The sequence below is a fragment of the Cucurbita moschata genome, unplaced genomic scaffold, assembly GCF_002738365.1.
Source record: "Cucurbita moschata cultivar Rifu unplaced genomic scaffold, Cmos_1.0 Cmo_Scf00046, whole genome shotgun sequence".
Classification (NCBI taxonomy): domain Eukaryota; kingdom Viridiplantae; phylum Streptophyta; class Magnoliopsida; order Cucurbitales; family Cucurbitaceae; genus Cucurbita; species Cucurbita moschata.
The window spans coordinates 28,581-42,989 of NW_019268562.1; the positions used below are offsets into that span (position 1 = coordinate 28,581).

The following is a 14,409-nucleotide window of genomic DNA, read 5'->3' on the forward strand; positions in this document are numbered from 1 at the left end:
TTGATTCCTTATTATTTGGTAGGAGAGCTCTCTCTTTAGTTGATTCCTTATCACAGTATCTATTGCTAACTGACGAAGAAAAACCAAAGTTCTTTGATGAGGCCCTATAGGTAGAAGATTCAACCAAGTGGGAGAAAGTCATGGATAATGAGATTGGCTCACTTGCAAAGAATAATAAATGGGTGTTGATTGAGCTACCTATAGAAAAGAGAGCACTGAGAATCAAGGTTGAACCAGATGACAAAGTAATGTTAAAAGGCTTGGTTGGTAACTTTTTATATAAAATTTTCTCTTTCATTTTCTTGTTCTTTTCCCTTCTATCACATTCCTTTAAAAATAATTCTTCTTTGAGAAATAAAAAGTTCTACGTCTTTTAAAATGGGTTATTACACATATCTCTCCCTAAAACTCGATTCTCGACTAAATTTTAAAATGCAATTCAATTGATTGGTAGAGAATACTTGCGAAACAAGTTATAATTTATTTAAAATTCATTTGTTTGTGAGTAAGAAACGAGCTCTTCATATAATTATATTATTTTCAATTAAATATTGATGTAATCAAAACACCCAAGGTTCTATAGCTTAGTTGGTTAGAGCATTGGTCTTATGAGCCAAAAATCGTGGGTTCAAATCTCACCAGAACCAAACACATCCTTGTGGGGCTTGCACACTCCCTAGACCCTCTCAAACACATCCTTGTGGGGCTTGCACACTCCCTAGACCCTCTCTGGTCACTAATATGTAGCGACCTTAAAGGTAAGTGGAACCCATATGAAGTGTATCCCTATGCTTTTATAAACATTATGCAATAAATTCCATCTTATTTTCTCTTATGACACATCATATTAGAGTTGTGTCCTATTATGTCAGTCTATATGCAATATGGCACTCATCATCATACAACATGCTCAATATACTATATGCAATATGGCACTCATCATCATACAACATGCTCAATATAGAAATAACTCATACATCATCACAACTCATATACTTCCTATCGCACCGTTCATCACCTTTCATTAGTATTTCTCATTTTAATTAATAATTCAACTAACAATGTGAAATATGACTCGGGATAAAAATGCCGTTCATCACCTTTCATTAGTATTTCTCATTTTAATTAATAATTCAACTAACAATGTGAAATATGACTCGGGATAAAAATGGCAAGCCGAGGAGCTGCCAGAAAAGCTGTCGAAAGTCGCTCAAACAGCCACCGGAAAGCCACAAAGGTAACAACCACCAAAAAAGCGGTCGAAACCACTGTCGCACCGCAGGTTGACACGTGGCAGAAACAGTGCGCGCTATGTCGTGCAAGCGCTCCAGGTCGAGGTGCAGGTCGAAGGGCGGTTCGTGTTGGCTTGCAAATCGTCGGCTACAGGTGGGCCACTGGGCTTTGGTTTGCGGGTTGGGCTACAAGTGAGTTTGGGCCTTGGGCTACTTGAGTTTTTGGGTTCTTAGGCCTCAGGTCACGGATGATCTCTTCTTCCTTACCCAACTTTTTACTCGATTTTTTGGTGAAGCTTTCTCTCTCCTTTTCGTGACGTTTTCGACGTCGTTTTTCGTTCTTTTTCTTCATCTCCCTCTCTGTTTGCTTCTCCTCCTCTCTCCCACGAAGTTTCATGGTTGTTTGACGTCGGAGGAGGTGAATCGGGGATTCACAAAAAATTAATTTTTGGGTTTTCCTTCCTCTCATATTTTGCTTCGTTTCTTCATTGCAGGTGGTCTGAAGTTGGATGGCAAGAAGGAATAGGAGGGAGAAGTTTGGTAGCCAATGTTATATTTGATTAAGTGATTCGGCTGAGGAAATCTTGACGAAGAAAAATTGCAAAAGGAACTGTTGGGAAAAGAAAAACAGAAGAGCGTTGAGTAAAGTAATAGAAAGAGGAAAAATACGGTTATTTATTTTTTACTTATTTAAATAACTATTCTACCCTACTTCCTTGTAAACATGGCTGAAAATGGCTCAGCTTAACAATATGACAATCCATTCCAGGTGTATGTCAAATGGTCAAAAGAAATAAATTCAAATAACTCATGTGAGTAAAAAGATGAAAAAACTAAATAAGGAAAACCGCAGGCTTTTATCTAATAATCTCTCCCTAATACTGTGGTATATCTATCTTATTATTTGAATTCCGATCTTTGAATGAAGTTCCTCAAATTTTACTCGCGCCAGAGACTAGGTGAAAATGTCTCCAAGCTGTTCCTCTGTTCGGATGAGTCAATCTTGATAAGCCTCCGATCTACACACTCTCCGATGTAATGGAACCTGATCTCTATGTGCTTGCACTGGTGGTGCAAAACTGGATTTTTTATCAAGGAGATCGTAGTTTTGTTGTCCACGTAAAGCATTGGGGGGATCGCCTTCTTTTCTGATGAATTCTTCCATCAGCCACGCAAGCCAGACCCCTTGTGTTACTGCCGTCGAAGCGGCAATGTACTCTGCTTTGCAAGAGGACAAAGCAACTACCTTTTGCTTAGTTGATTGCTAGTAGATCATCAACGTCACCGACCCTATCACTATCACTGTAGCCGACCAACTCAAGCTTCTCTTTTCCTCTCCCTACAAAGTATCTCACACCCAAGCCTCTGGTTCCAGCCACATATCAGGATGCGCTTGACAGCCAAAAGATGTTCCTCCCTAGGTGCTTCCATAAACCTATTCATGTATCCAACGAAATAAGCAAGGTCAGGGTGTGTGTCTACCAAATAGCATACGCTCTCGACAGTACTGCAGTAATTGGTGGCGTTGACTGTCGTCGTAGTGCCGGCCTTCCTTGGCTAGAGTTGTGACTCCATTGGCGTCCTTGTAGGGTTACTATCCACTAGCCCAGCTGTGTCTAGCAGCTTTTTCGCCTATGCACTTTGACAGATGGTGATGCCTACAGTACTTTGTTGCACTTCGATGCCGAGGTAGTAGTTGAATACGCCGAGATCCCTCATCTTGAAGTTCTTTGACATCTCCCTCTTGAATCTTCCAAAGACTTCCATGTCACCTCCAGTGATTATGAGGTCGTCGACATACACTCCTACAATCTGTCGCTACTCGACGTGGCCGAAGCCCGTAGAGTGTCTTGTGTAGGCGCACTACCTTGCCGGAGTTGTCGTTGTCTAGGAAGTCAGGTGGTTGTCGGACGTAGACGACCTTCTTCAGCTCTTCGTTGAGGTAAGTGGACTTCACGTCCATGTGGTGGACCTCGCAGGAATGATGTGGCGCGATCGCTAGCAATAAGTTAAAAAATTCCAACCTTGCCACCGTCGTTAGGTGTCACTGCATGTCGAGCTTGTAGCAATACTTACTAAAGCTTGATGAGGTAAATTCTCCACCTTGGTCCGTGTGCAGCACTCGTATCTTCTTCTGGCATTCGGCCTCCGCGCGCGCTTGAGTGTGCTTAATTGCCTCTGTCGCCTCACTCTTCGCTTGTAGCAGGACCAGCCACATGAAGCGGCTTTTGTCATCGACTAGCAAGAGGAAGAAGGTCTTGCTGACTAGGGTCGCCGCCTTGATGGGTCCACAGATATCGCTGTGCACGAGCTTCAATGGCTCACCAACGTGGTAGGATGCCTTAGACGGAAAGGGGGTGCGCCTTTACTTGCCAATGAGACATCCATCGCACAGCCTGTTCACGCCTTCGATTGCCAGCAAACCGTGCATCATCTCCTCCTTGTGTAGTTTTTGTAGAGCAGGTAAGTTTAGGTGCCCATACCTTACGTGCCACCTCCAAGCTACTTCTTCGGTCCTTACTGAGAGGCTGACTAATTGCTCTATCTTCAACTTCAGGATGTAGAGGCAGTTTACCATGCACCGAACTTGCATGAGCAGTTGTCGTCGATCGTCGCAGATCTTGAGTAGCCTGCGCTCAATGGAAATGTGGCAGCCGGCCTTATCGAGTTGACCCAGGCTCACAAGGTTAGCCTTGAGCCTCGGGATGAAGTAGACGTCGGTCAGCTTGCGGTGCTCGCCTCCCTTGCCGACGAACAAAATGGTGTCGCGCTCTTCAATTTTGATGATGGAGCCGTCACTAAATTTCACCATCCCGCGGATCCTCGAGTCGAGCTTGAAGAATGAAGACCTGGCCCTGGTCATATAGTTTGTTGCTCCTGTGTCGAGGACCCATCACTGGTGCTCGTGCTGCTCGCCCCTCTCGCTGATCTGAGAGAACACTCGCTCCTCCTTTAGCTGAATTGGCTCCCAGCTGGTGCCTTTGTCACATTGAGCTGGAGCTCTTCCTCGGGTTCGATGCTCACCAGAGCAGTTATGCCATCGTCAATTACCTCCATGGATTTGGAATCAGAATTGGAGACGTCAGATAAGACCGATGCGCTCACCATGAAAAGAGTCGGTTCTTCCTCCTCAGATTGGGCCACATGGGTCTTCTTCTTGTTCCAGTAATTCTTGCTCAGGTGGCCTTTCGTCACGCAGTTCAAGCACTGGATCAGCCTGTCATCAGTTGACTTCTTCTTTTGATCCCTTTCTTTCCCGCGCATGCACTCCCGAGATTTTCATGGCTTCTTACCGCCTTTGTCGCTCGAGGACCCGTTGCTCTTGTCGGAGTTGTCACGGAGTTTCAGGCATGCAAGCCATTCCTTCTCAGTGAGGAGTAAACGACACTGCTTGTCGACAGCTAAAGAGGCATTCTTCTTCCTCTGCTCGACATTGCGCAATCTTTCGGTCACCTCTTCCACCGTTAGGTTATTCAAGTCAAGTAATGTCTTGATCAAAATCGCGATTTGCTCAAGGTGATCGGGGGCGACCTGCAGCATCTTCTTCACGATTTCTATCTTACTGATGCTCCCACCGAGAGTGGTGATGTTGTTGGCGAGCCCCATGATCCGCATTAAAAAATCATCGACAGATTCGTCATCTTTAAAGCGGATCTTCGAGAGCTCCTTCTGCAGCTGCTCAATGTTGGACTCCCGCACTTGCTACACACCAACCCGATGGGATTTGATCCCCTCCCAAGTCGATTGTGCTGTGCCCTTGGTGGAGAGAGACACCAGCATCTCTAGAGGTACAAACTGCAGTATAGCAGCAAACGCTAGCCGATCCTCCCGATACTTGATTGTTTCTCCTTCCTCCAGCTCGACGGTGTGCCACAACCCTTGCGCCTGTAGGTTAATGCACATCAACAAGGCCCACTCATTGTAGTTGGACCTCGTCAACATCGGGCACTACACAGAGGCAGTCGTCTCCTTAATCGCTCGCTTGACGACAACTCAAGTTCCGTCTTCGTGGCGCCGGCCTCTTAGTGGCGGTGATGGAGATGCCGACACTCAACGGTGATGTGGAGGAGTGAGTGAGCCTATCTGGGATGGACCCCACGATGTGTGTATTTTCGCGCTTTGCATTTTCATCTACTTGAGAACATGAGACCTGTGCGTTGTTAGGTTGATGTTCTAACTAATTGAGCTAATCAACTTGGCTTTTGATAGACTTGGCTTCTTCACAATGATATATCACCGGTAGATGAACCTAGCACTGATACCACTTGTTATCTTGACTGAGCGATTCGGCTAAAGAAATCTTGTTGGGAGAAGAAAAGTGTTCAATAAAGTAACAGAATAAAAATTCAGTTATTTATTTCTCATTGTTTAAATAACTATTTCACCTAAAAATGGTCCAAAGTGACCCACTAAATCTACACGACTTGTAAACGAAAATGGCTAGCTTAAAAATATGACAATTTGATGTGTATGTCAAATGTTCAAAAGATAAAATTTCAGCAACCGGTAGATTTTTGCGACTTCGCCGGGACCTCGGCAAATATATATATTTTTTTCCTTTTCTTTTTGGAATACCGATAGTTAGAAGTAACAACAGAAAATTTTGTAGGTAATTACATTTCTAAGAGTTTTAATCTATTTTTAACTATATTTGGTATAGTTCAACTCACCCTCCCATTGAAATCTTTGGAACAATTCTTAGATCGTCAAAATAATGACAAACATGACTTCATAACCATGATCAAAGTCATTACAACACTTAACATTAGTTCTCGATAATGTACCTATGTGAATGACATAATGACAAGTACTGAAAAAATTAAAAAAAGCACGGAAGATTGAGGTTGCAAATCTTATTTTTAATTTAACGTTTATTTATTTCATTTAGTCTTTTGTTGTGTCATTTTAGATATTTTCAAAACACGTAAGTTCATGGCTGTGTTTTAAGATGAAGGTGACGTTTTATAAAAGTTTAAATGAAGTATTTCCGCATTCAATATTAATGATATAGTAACGACCTTAAATTAAGTAGAAAATTTCGAGTCATTACAATAGTATATTCTCCTTGAACGATAGAATTTCAATTGTACTATTAGTATATAAGTGATTTATTAAAACTCATTCAAAATGAACGAGTATTTCATAACGAAGAGTGTTTACTATTGATGCACCAACATTCATTTACTAATAACTTTGATATATCAATAATATATTTTAAATATACTAATTTTTGCAATTACCCTTTAAATTTTAGGAAAAAAAATATACTTTTAATCTTTGTATGATTTACAAGGTTACACTTTTACCCTTGGGTAAATTTTGAGTTAGTTTCCATTTGATAGGGAAGACTTGAATGTACACTTTTACATTGAGCCTTCACTACTGTCCACTTTTAAGTCATTTGTCTTAATATTCTATTAATTAATTTAAAACAATTAATAATTTAATACTTCAAATTAGTTTTTGGTCACTTAAAATTAATTGAAAAAATCACATCATAATTATTTAAAATTAATTAATAGTTACTTACCGTTAAAAGTGTCAAAATCAAGAAATTTAATTACCTAGTTTAAGATGTACATTTTAAAACTTGAAGACCATATTAAAAGTAACTAAAATTTAGGGATAATAATGCAATGTTTTATCATTAATAAAATCAATTCAATAATTTTTTAAAAGGAAAATGATTTAAAATTAACCAACTAAAATAACTTAAATAACAGAATCAATTTACTAATTTAACTTGATTAAAGTGAAATAATTTTTACCCATTAATAAAAACTAGTAAAAATACCCTCATTTAGGTTGAATCGAATCGAATCAAATCAAATCATACAAAATTACTCAATTATTAGATCGAGTTATCATACAATTACTTCATTTAGAATGTTGATATAAATTAACTAATAACTTGGAATGAATTAATTCATATTATTTACTTGAATTAACTTTGATCGGTTAATAAGTGATTTATTTTCTTCAAAAATATAAAACAAAGTATCTCTTATTTTAGTTGTATTATTATCAAACATCTATTACTCATGAACATCCAATCAAACCTTAAACCAAACAGCTTCAAGTCAATTTTGTTGTTAAATTTTAAAAATATTTATACAAGTAATGGTGTCACATGATTAGCTAGGCCAAACATTAGGTGAGTGAGTATTAGGTGAAGATGATAGTGACCAAAGTGAAGCAAATTCAAACTCAATTATTATTCATATCTAAACTATTGAGAGTGAAAGAGAAAAGTTCAGTACAACTAATAAACGCAAGCCACTGTAACAAAAAAAAAAGAAAAAAAAAAAAGCAGGAGGCTGTTTTTATCTGTGTTATAGGAACAACGAATCTTACTTTGGGCTGATGCTGTCAATTATGGGTTCATTGCAATTCCCCAACAGGTGCCTCATTTAGCCACAAGAAATGAATGAAATCATATAGCTTTGCACTCACGCTAACCTGCATACCAACATTTCTAAATTTGTCAAACCCATCTGATCAAGAACGTGAAACAAATACCAATGAAATTGTTGATATGTGTTGATAGTACTTTGTATGGCGTTGGATTAAGTCTTCTCATGTGATCGGGACGCATTTTCTCAAGTTGTTTAATGCAACGATCTCTTATGTCCTTCAGAGCTGGTAGACATTCCACTGCTTTACCTTCAAGGAAAAAAGTTAAGGAATTGAGTTTAGCTATTAACTGGATGCTTGAAGAACGGATTTTCGATCGAAGATTTACGCAGGTTTTCACCTGATTTTCCAGCCCAGTAGCACTTGAGGAGCTCCTCTACTTGCTGTGGCACCACGTATGCTCTTTTCGATTCGTTAAATGGATGACGACATAGAATTCTTTCACCCACCTGCAGTTTATCCATGAAATGGTAGTTCAAATTTTGTCACAAACAGTAACTGTACGTTCAATAGATCTTTTTAAAGACAACAAAATACAGGATATGATTCGTAGATAGGATCTAGATGAATGACAGGATAAAACACGACGCCCAAGAACCGACTACTATCCCCTATTTTCTAACTTGGTTTGTTTTTCAGCAACCATATTTTTACTGTATTGCCACGACCTGCTATTTTCCTATCTCTTCTTTTGATCATCGATGATTGTACACTTGTTTTCAAAATTTCCAACCTTTTGGTCAAGGATATTACATACATCTTAACCAGTTTGAGCTATACTCAAGTTGGCTATGGATATTAGTTTGATCCTAAAGAAAGAACATGCCCTACTTGAGGCTTGTCCAATGATTTCTCTTTTAAGCCAATGATGAAATAATGCTATATTTACTTTATGCCGAGCAGCACATAACAAGCTATATTCTTCCAGTGCCAACTTCTTGAAGCAAAAGAGATATTAACTAAATGATCCAGCAAAAAGATGAAATGTAATGTACCTACAACTATCAGATTCTTAATGGGTGCCTTTTACTGGTTCAAGCTGAGAATGGGGGTATGCTCAATGAATATGGGGATGCGTTTACCAATGAGCCTAATCTCTCCTGGAACCAATGTTACAGTTACATTGAATGGAACATCCTCGTTTAATATGTGCGAGATCCAACATTGATTGGTAAGGGAAACAAAGTATTCTTTATAAGAATGTGAAAACCTCTCCCTAGTCGACACATTTTAAAAAACCTTGAGGGGAAGTTTGAAAGGGAAAGTCCAAAAAGGACAATATCTGCTAACGGGCTTGGGCCGTTACAATAAGAGTTTGATTGGTAAAATCAGAAGCTGATATCATTCAACCCAATGATAACACAGAGTAGAAAAGTAAAAAAAGACATATAACTCTCCTTTATTCATTCAATCTCATGGAATGGGTTGACAAAAAAAACTCTGGACTAGTTAAGCTTAATATCACTAGATTTCTCCTGTCCCTTGATGTTAATCTAAATTGGCCCAACTATGTATTTAATATTAAAATACGTCTCACGAGAACCTAGCCGAAATATTTATGAGAATACCTAATGGATTTGAAAAATAAGAACAAAGGGTGTAAACTGAAGAAGTCCTTTTGTGAGATTCATAGATGAGGGAAGGATACAAAAATGCCAAATTGACCATAATATATTTGTTAAACATCCCTAAGAACGAAATTGACTCTTACCATCGTGTATGTTGATGTCTAAGAAGTATGAACGGAGTTTAGAGTAAAAGTCTAAGAATATTTGAATGGCAAGATCCCGTAGTGGCACAAGTGTCACTTTAAGGAAATAGATTCTGAAACTTCTACACAAACAAGGGGTGTTGGAAGCAAAACCGATTCATACTACTGATTCCTTATGGACAAGAACAAGTACCAATTATTGGTTAGAAAACTAGTCCATCTATCTCACAAAATTTGCTATTAGCTTCGCAATTAGAAAAATAACCCAGTTCATGAATAATTTTGAAGGAAGAACATTTCCTGACAGGTTGCCACAGATTAAAATATCCCAAAGTAAATAAAAAAAAATGTAGAAACTGATTTTGCAGAACAATTTTTGGATGTTGTATATCTTATGTCTAGGGAAACATGGGGCCTATTTGAAAACCAGGCTTTAATATATATATATATTTCTTTTTTTCCCTATAATGCAGAAAATGAATTTTACGAACACTTTTTAACAACTTTTAGAACAAAAGCAGTACCAAAAAATTGGCGGTTTGTTGTTTTCCAATGTCACATATTTTCTTTTAAGGTTTTACCAATTAATTGTTCAGTTATAGTTATTAATTATTATTTTTAAGTATAACTTAATCTCAATATGCTATACTTTAAAATTTATATACAGAAGAAATAAATGAAAACACAACGAAAGGAAAAAAGAAAACTTCCAAAGAAAATTTAACCTATAAACATAGAAAAGTTTTAAAAGATTGGTCTGCAAAACAATTTTATAAACATCATTGTGAAAAACACCCAATTGACGTAGAAAAGTAAAAAAGCAAACTATAACTATCATGATTGCTATATTAAAAGGTAGAATAGTCCTATCAATACTAATACAAGTTAATGACTTACCTTAGGGGCCGGCTCATTCTCGCCTGACATTATGTCTACCAGAGGATAGCCTTCCTTCCCGTATAATCTAAAACTACGCTTTTTGCATGGAATTGAGACCTATAACAATGAAGAAATGAGTATAATACTTACATAAACCAAACATCATCACTGGAATTTGCTTCACACTTCACAATTTTACAAAAAATAACGTAACATCACAACCTTTGAAACGTCTTCAGAAAGTTTAATGCGGGGCTGGTTATTTATTTCAACTAGCTTGAAGACACATCCTAAAGCAGCCTGCGCGTAACATGTAACCAAATAGGTTCCAATTCCAAATGCATCAACCTCATGACCCTGCATAGGATAAACAAATTAAGAAAAAGTTGCAAAATCTGCATATGTTCTGATACAAAAATTGACTACAGAAAAATAGATCTGAACACAATTCCAAAAGTATAATCAAATCAAGACCATTCGAGTGAAATTATTACCTGCTTGTTTAATGCATCTAAAGTTTCCTCATTGAGGTCATTACTGGCAGAAATATTTATTTTTCCAAATCCAGGTACTCCAAACTCCTTTTCAATAGCCATAAAAAATTTCCGTGTCTCACATGACAAATATGCTAGATCACCAGAGTCCAACCTAATCCCTTTAGCTCGGTACCTACACTAAACAGAATTGAAACTTAGTACTCAAAGTTCAATAAATCCTCGAAAAGTCGACCATTTACCAAATAATCCAAAAAGTTACATGTAATTGTAACGTCAAACACATAACTGACCCAGGCATTTTAACTTCTCCATTTGTATAAATCAATACATACACCTACTTGGCTAGCAAAATGATACACCTTGTTGCTAACCCCCAATAATTTGGAGTTGCATGAAGTCGTTGCGTCAAAATGCTTAAACCTAATTGAAAATATTTGAATGTGAAGTTTAGTGATCAATAGTCTCAGAGGCCTGAACTCGATAATAAACTGTTTGGCCAATGTATATAGGACTACATCAGCTATTATCAATTTTCAGCAAGCCTCCATGAACTCAAAATGTATCACATTTCTGACTGAAACTATAATCCCTGAGTATCGTAAGGCTTAACTATATCACTCTGGTACTTGATGCATATTTTATCAATCTTAACATTTAAACTAGTAGAAAATTACTTTTAGTCACACCTATATCTAAAAAAGCATAACCTAATTAAAGACAGATCTTTTTCGACTGCCCTTTCTCCTCGATCATTTTGAAAAACCAGTTTTACTCTCCAATGGAGTCCTTGAGTGCCTGAATTTACTGCTCATCAACCACCCTTCAGACTGTCCAAGAAGGTTATGCGGCTTCACATCACAAGAACAACCATTTGGTTGATTTGGAATGTGATTGACATCTTAGGGAATTTTATTTATGAACAGTAGAGGACAAGGTGATAATATAACCATGCAAACTCAGCCTATTAGAGAGGCTGTATTCTCCCCCAAAACCTCTCCACAATTTCCAATACAAAGATACCTCACTCTCTCCAGCTAACCAATCGATGAAGGCAGGCGTACCAGTCATTCTAACCAACTTTGCATCACTTTCCACTTTGCCCTTTCTTGTATAGACATTTACAATAGGTGGTTTCACCTTAATCTTTTAGAATATACATTCACAATAGGGGGACTAACAGAATGAAAGGAACTCTAGTTTTTCAAGGGAAGATCGATGGCCAAAAGAATTACTGGATTCTGCTTCGTTTATTGCTCTTTATTAGTGAAAAAATGTTCTTCCTTTTAGCAATTACAGCTTCAAAAATCTCTCTTATCCAACTGGCGAAGCATTTTACTGTCCGTATTCTGCTTATCCTTGAGGAAATTTATTCAATAACAGAGTGCCACAATGACTAGCTAAAGCCTATTATTACTATATTGTAACTGTCTACTGACACTTTCTATCCCCACTGTCTTAGCAGCCAGATGAAATTAAGCAAATAGTTAACGGCCAAACCACTTATTCGCATCCCAGCCAACTAACTGAGTCAGCGATCAGTTGAGCAAAGCAGTAAAATAGGCCAGTTACAGTAAAAGCAAAATAGGCTAGGAACGCAGCATCGCATTTCCAGTCAAACCATACATGTACATAGAACTCTAGAGAAAAAAGAAACGAGAACACTTAAGCGCCAACTAAAAGGATAACAAAAAAAACTTGAAGCGTTAAAATCACGTTTTGATTCAGAAAACCCACTTTATAACAACTCATAATCGTAAATGTTAAGTGTACTTCAGGCATACCCCAAATCATTAAGTGCCAGCGCAACCGCACAGAAGTTAGGGATTCCACTCCGCATAACCTGGCAAATAAATGTGAATATGGCGTTGGTTATAAATGCAGGCATCAAGAAGAAACATGAACGACATCAAATGAAGAAAATAGATTATACACATAAAAACATATTCACAAGTGTTCAATTTTCACAAAATAAAATTACAAGCATCTTTCTTTATCACTATTCACAATTACTCATTTTGAAATTGTATAAAAAAAAGGATACGAAAAGAGAGGAAGGGAAATATCCTGCAAACACTCCACTGCTTATCTCAAAAAGCTGCCCAGTTGGTATTTAAATTAGAAACAGCACAAATATTCAATAATAAATATTGAACACTTCAGTAGGATTCTAAACAATTTCAAGAATTGATCTATTATCTTAGCCTATATGTAAAAGGTTTTAATTTACGTTTAAAGTATTTCAAGTTTTCAAAATAACTTAATAGTTGTAGGCTTATTTAATTGGGCCCAAATAATTTTCTAATCCCATTATGTTCAGATTCCCCTCATTTCTTAATTTATATACTTCCTTATGTATGTATGTATGCCCCCCATGGGTACATACCGGAAGGGGCTTTACATAAGTGATTGTACATATGAAAGAAACCATTGATGATTCATTCTCAATTTTCTCTCACAAAAGCTAGCTTGAGAGCTAACTTCATGGTATTAAAGCCCTTGAATCGCATTCCTTCAGCGACCATAAATAGGTTCATTGATGACCATCCCAAAAACAAACCCCGCCATGTAAAAATGCTAACGCCGGCAGAACACTACAAGCAAAATTGAGCATGCATCGGCAAAGCATCACCACTAATGGAGGCTATGGCGAAACCAAACATCCTATTCCTCCAATCACATGGAGATGTTTACTTGTGAAAAGGGAAATGAAGAATATATTCTTGATTGTGTGACATAACTCCTGGCTGATGACCCAGAGTCAAAAGAAGTATTTGAGATAAAAGGGATGGTCTACGACCTCCTACGACAAAGTAAAAACTCAATAACTTGATATTTCAACCTACTTACTCATTTTTCTGCAGCAATTGGGTATGTTCACAGGCTCGGCAACTAATTGAGAGTACATATCAGATGAATCCTTGTACAACAAAATAGTAGAAATAAAACCAATCTACAATTTCTTCTTGGTCTTATAATAGAATTGGACATGGTCAAAGGAAGAGTTCTTTGAGATGACCAAAGTTCAAATTCTCAACCTGACTCAATAGCGGTTGGGATAGGGGAATAGACTACAGAGGCTATTCAACTCATCCAATGAGAGCAGACAACAGTAATGAGGTTTTTTTGCTACAGTTTTGCCTAGAGTTTATTTCCCGATTCAGAATAATAGTATTGTCGATTTAAATAGTAAAGATGTGACTGAATAATCTTCTTAGACAACATCAAGAAGTAAATTGAAAATTGTAATACAAATTTAAAATAAAACTTTTAACAATTCTCAGTTTTTACAGTACAAATTTTCTGTCCGATTGTTTTTCCTACATTTTGATTGCATCCCTGTACTATAATAGCACATAATAATTTAAGCAATGCAAAGTGCCAATAATATGGAAATAAATGGATAAGCTAACTTGGTCTACAAAGGAAATATATGTAATAAATAAAAGAAATTATCAAACACAATTACGTATCTTAGTAATTATTTAACTCACATCATAAGTATCCACAAGAGCAAGGAAGTCAGTTGGAAATGCCAAAGCATAAGACGTGAATGCAGCCAACTCACTTTGGTTGGTCTCACCAAAAGTGCCATGGAATGAAGGCAACCACTGCAGCAAACATCGGCAGAGTTGGGTTGAATTAACAGAAAGTACAATAGAAAAAAAAAAGGGGGGGG

At 37.6% G+C, this 14,409-nt stretch overlaps 1 protein-coding gene and 1 non-coding gene across 2 annotated transcripts in view; one reads left to right on the forward strand and one right to left on the reverse strand.

Annotated features, from left to right (window-relative positions):
- The first annotated feature begins 573 nt into the window (after positions 1-573).
- TRNAI-UAU lies at positions 574-647 on the forward strand. The gene has a single exon. It is a non-coding gene; the product is annotated as a tRNA-Ile (tRNA).
- A 6,767-nt stretch (positions 648-7,414) lies between these two features.
- Positions 7,415-14,409, reverse strand: part of LOC111434815 (nicotinate phosphoribosyltransferase 2-like) — a 13,951-nt gene continuing 6,956 nt past the window's right edge. The window contains exons 8-15 of the mRNA XM_023072197.1: positions 14,225-14,341; positions 12,515-12,573; positions 10,731-10,905; positions 10,459-10,593; positions 10,255-10,353; positions 7,987-8,095; positions 7,783-7,895; positions 7,415-7,691 (exon numbers count right to left, since the gene is read on the reverse strand). Coding sequence (XP_022927965.1) covers positions 7,614-7,691; positions 7,783-7,895; positions 7,987-8,095; positions 10,255-10,353; positions 10,459-10,593; positions 10,731-10,905; positions 12,515-12,573; positions 14,225-14,341 — 885 coding nt within the window. The 3' untranslated portion in view covers positions 7,415-7,613. The remainder of the gene's footprint in view (positions 7,692-7,782; positions 7,896-7,986; positions 8,096-10,254; positions 10,354-10,458; positions 10,594-10,730; positions 10,906-12,514; positions 12,574-14,224; positions 14,342-14,409) is intronic.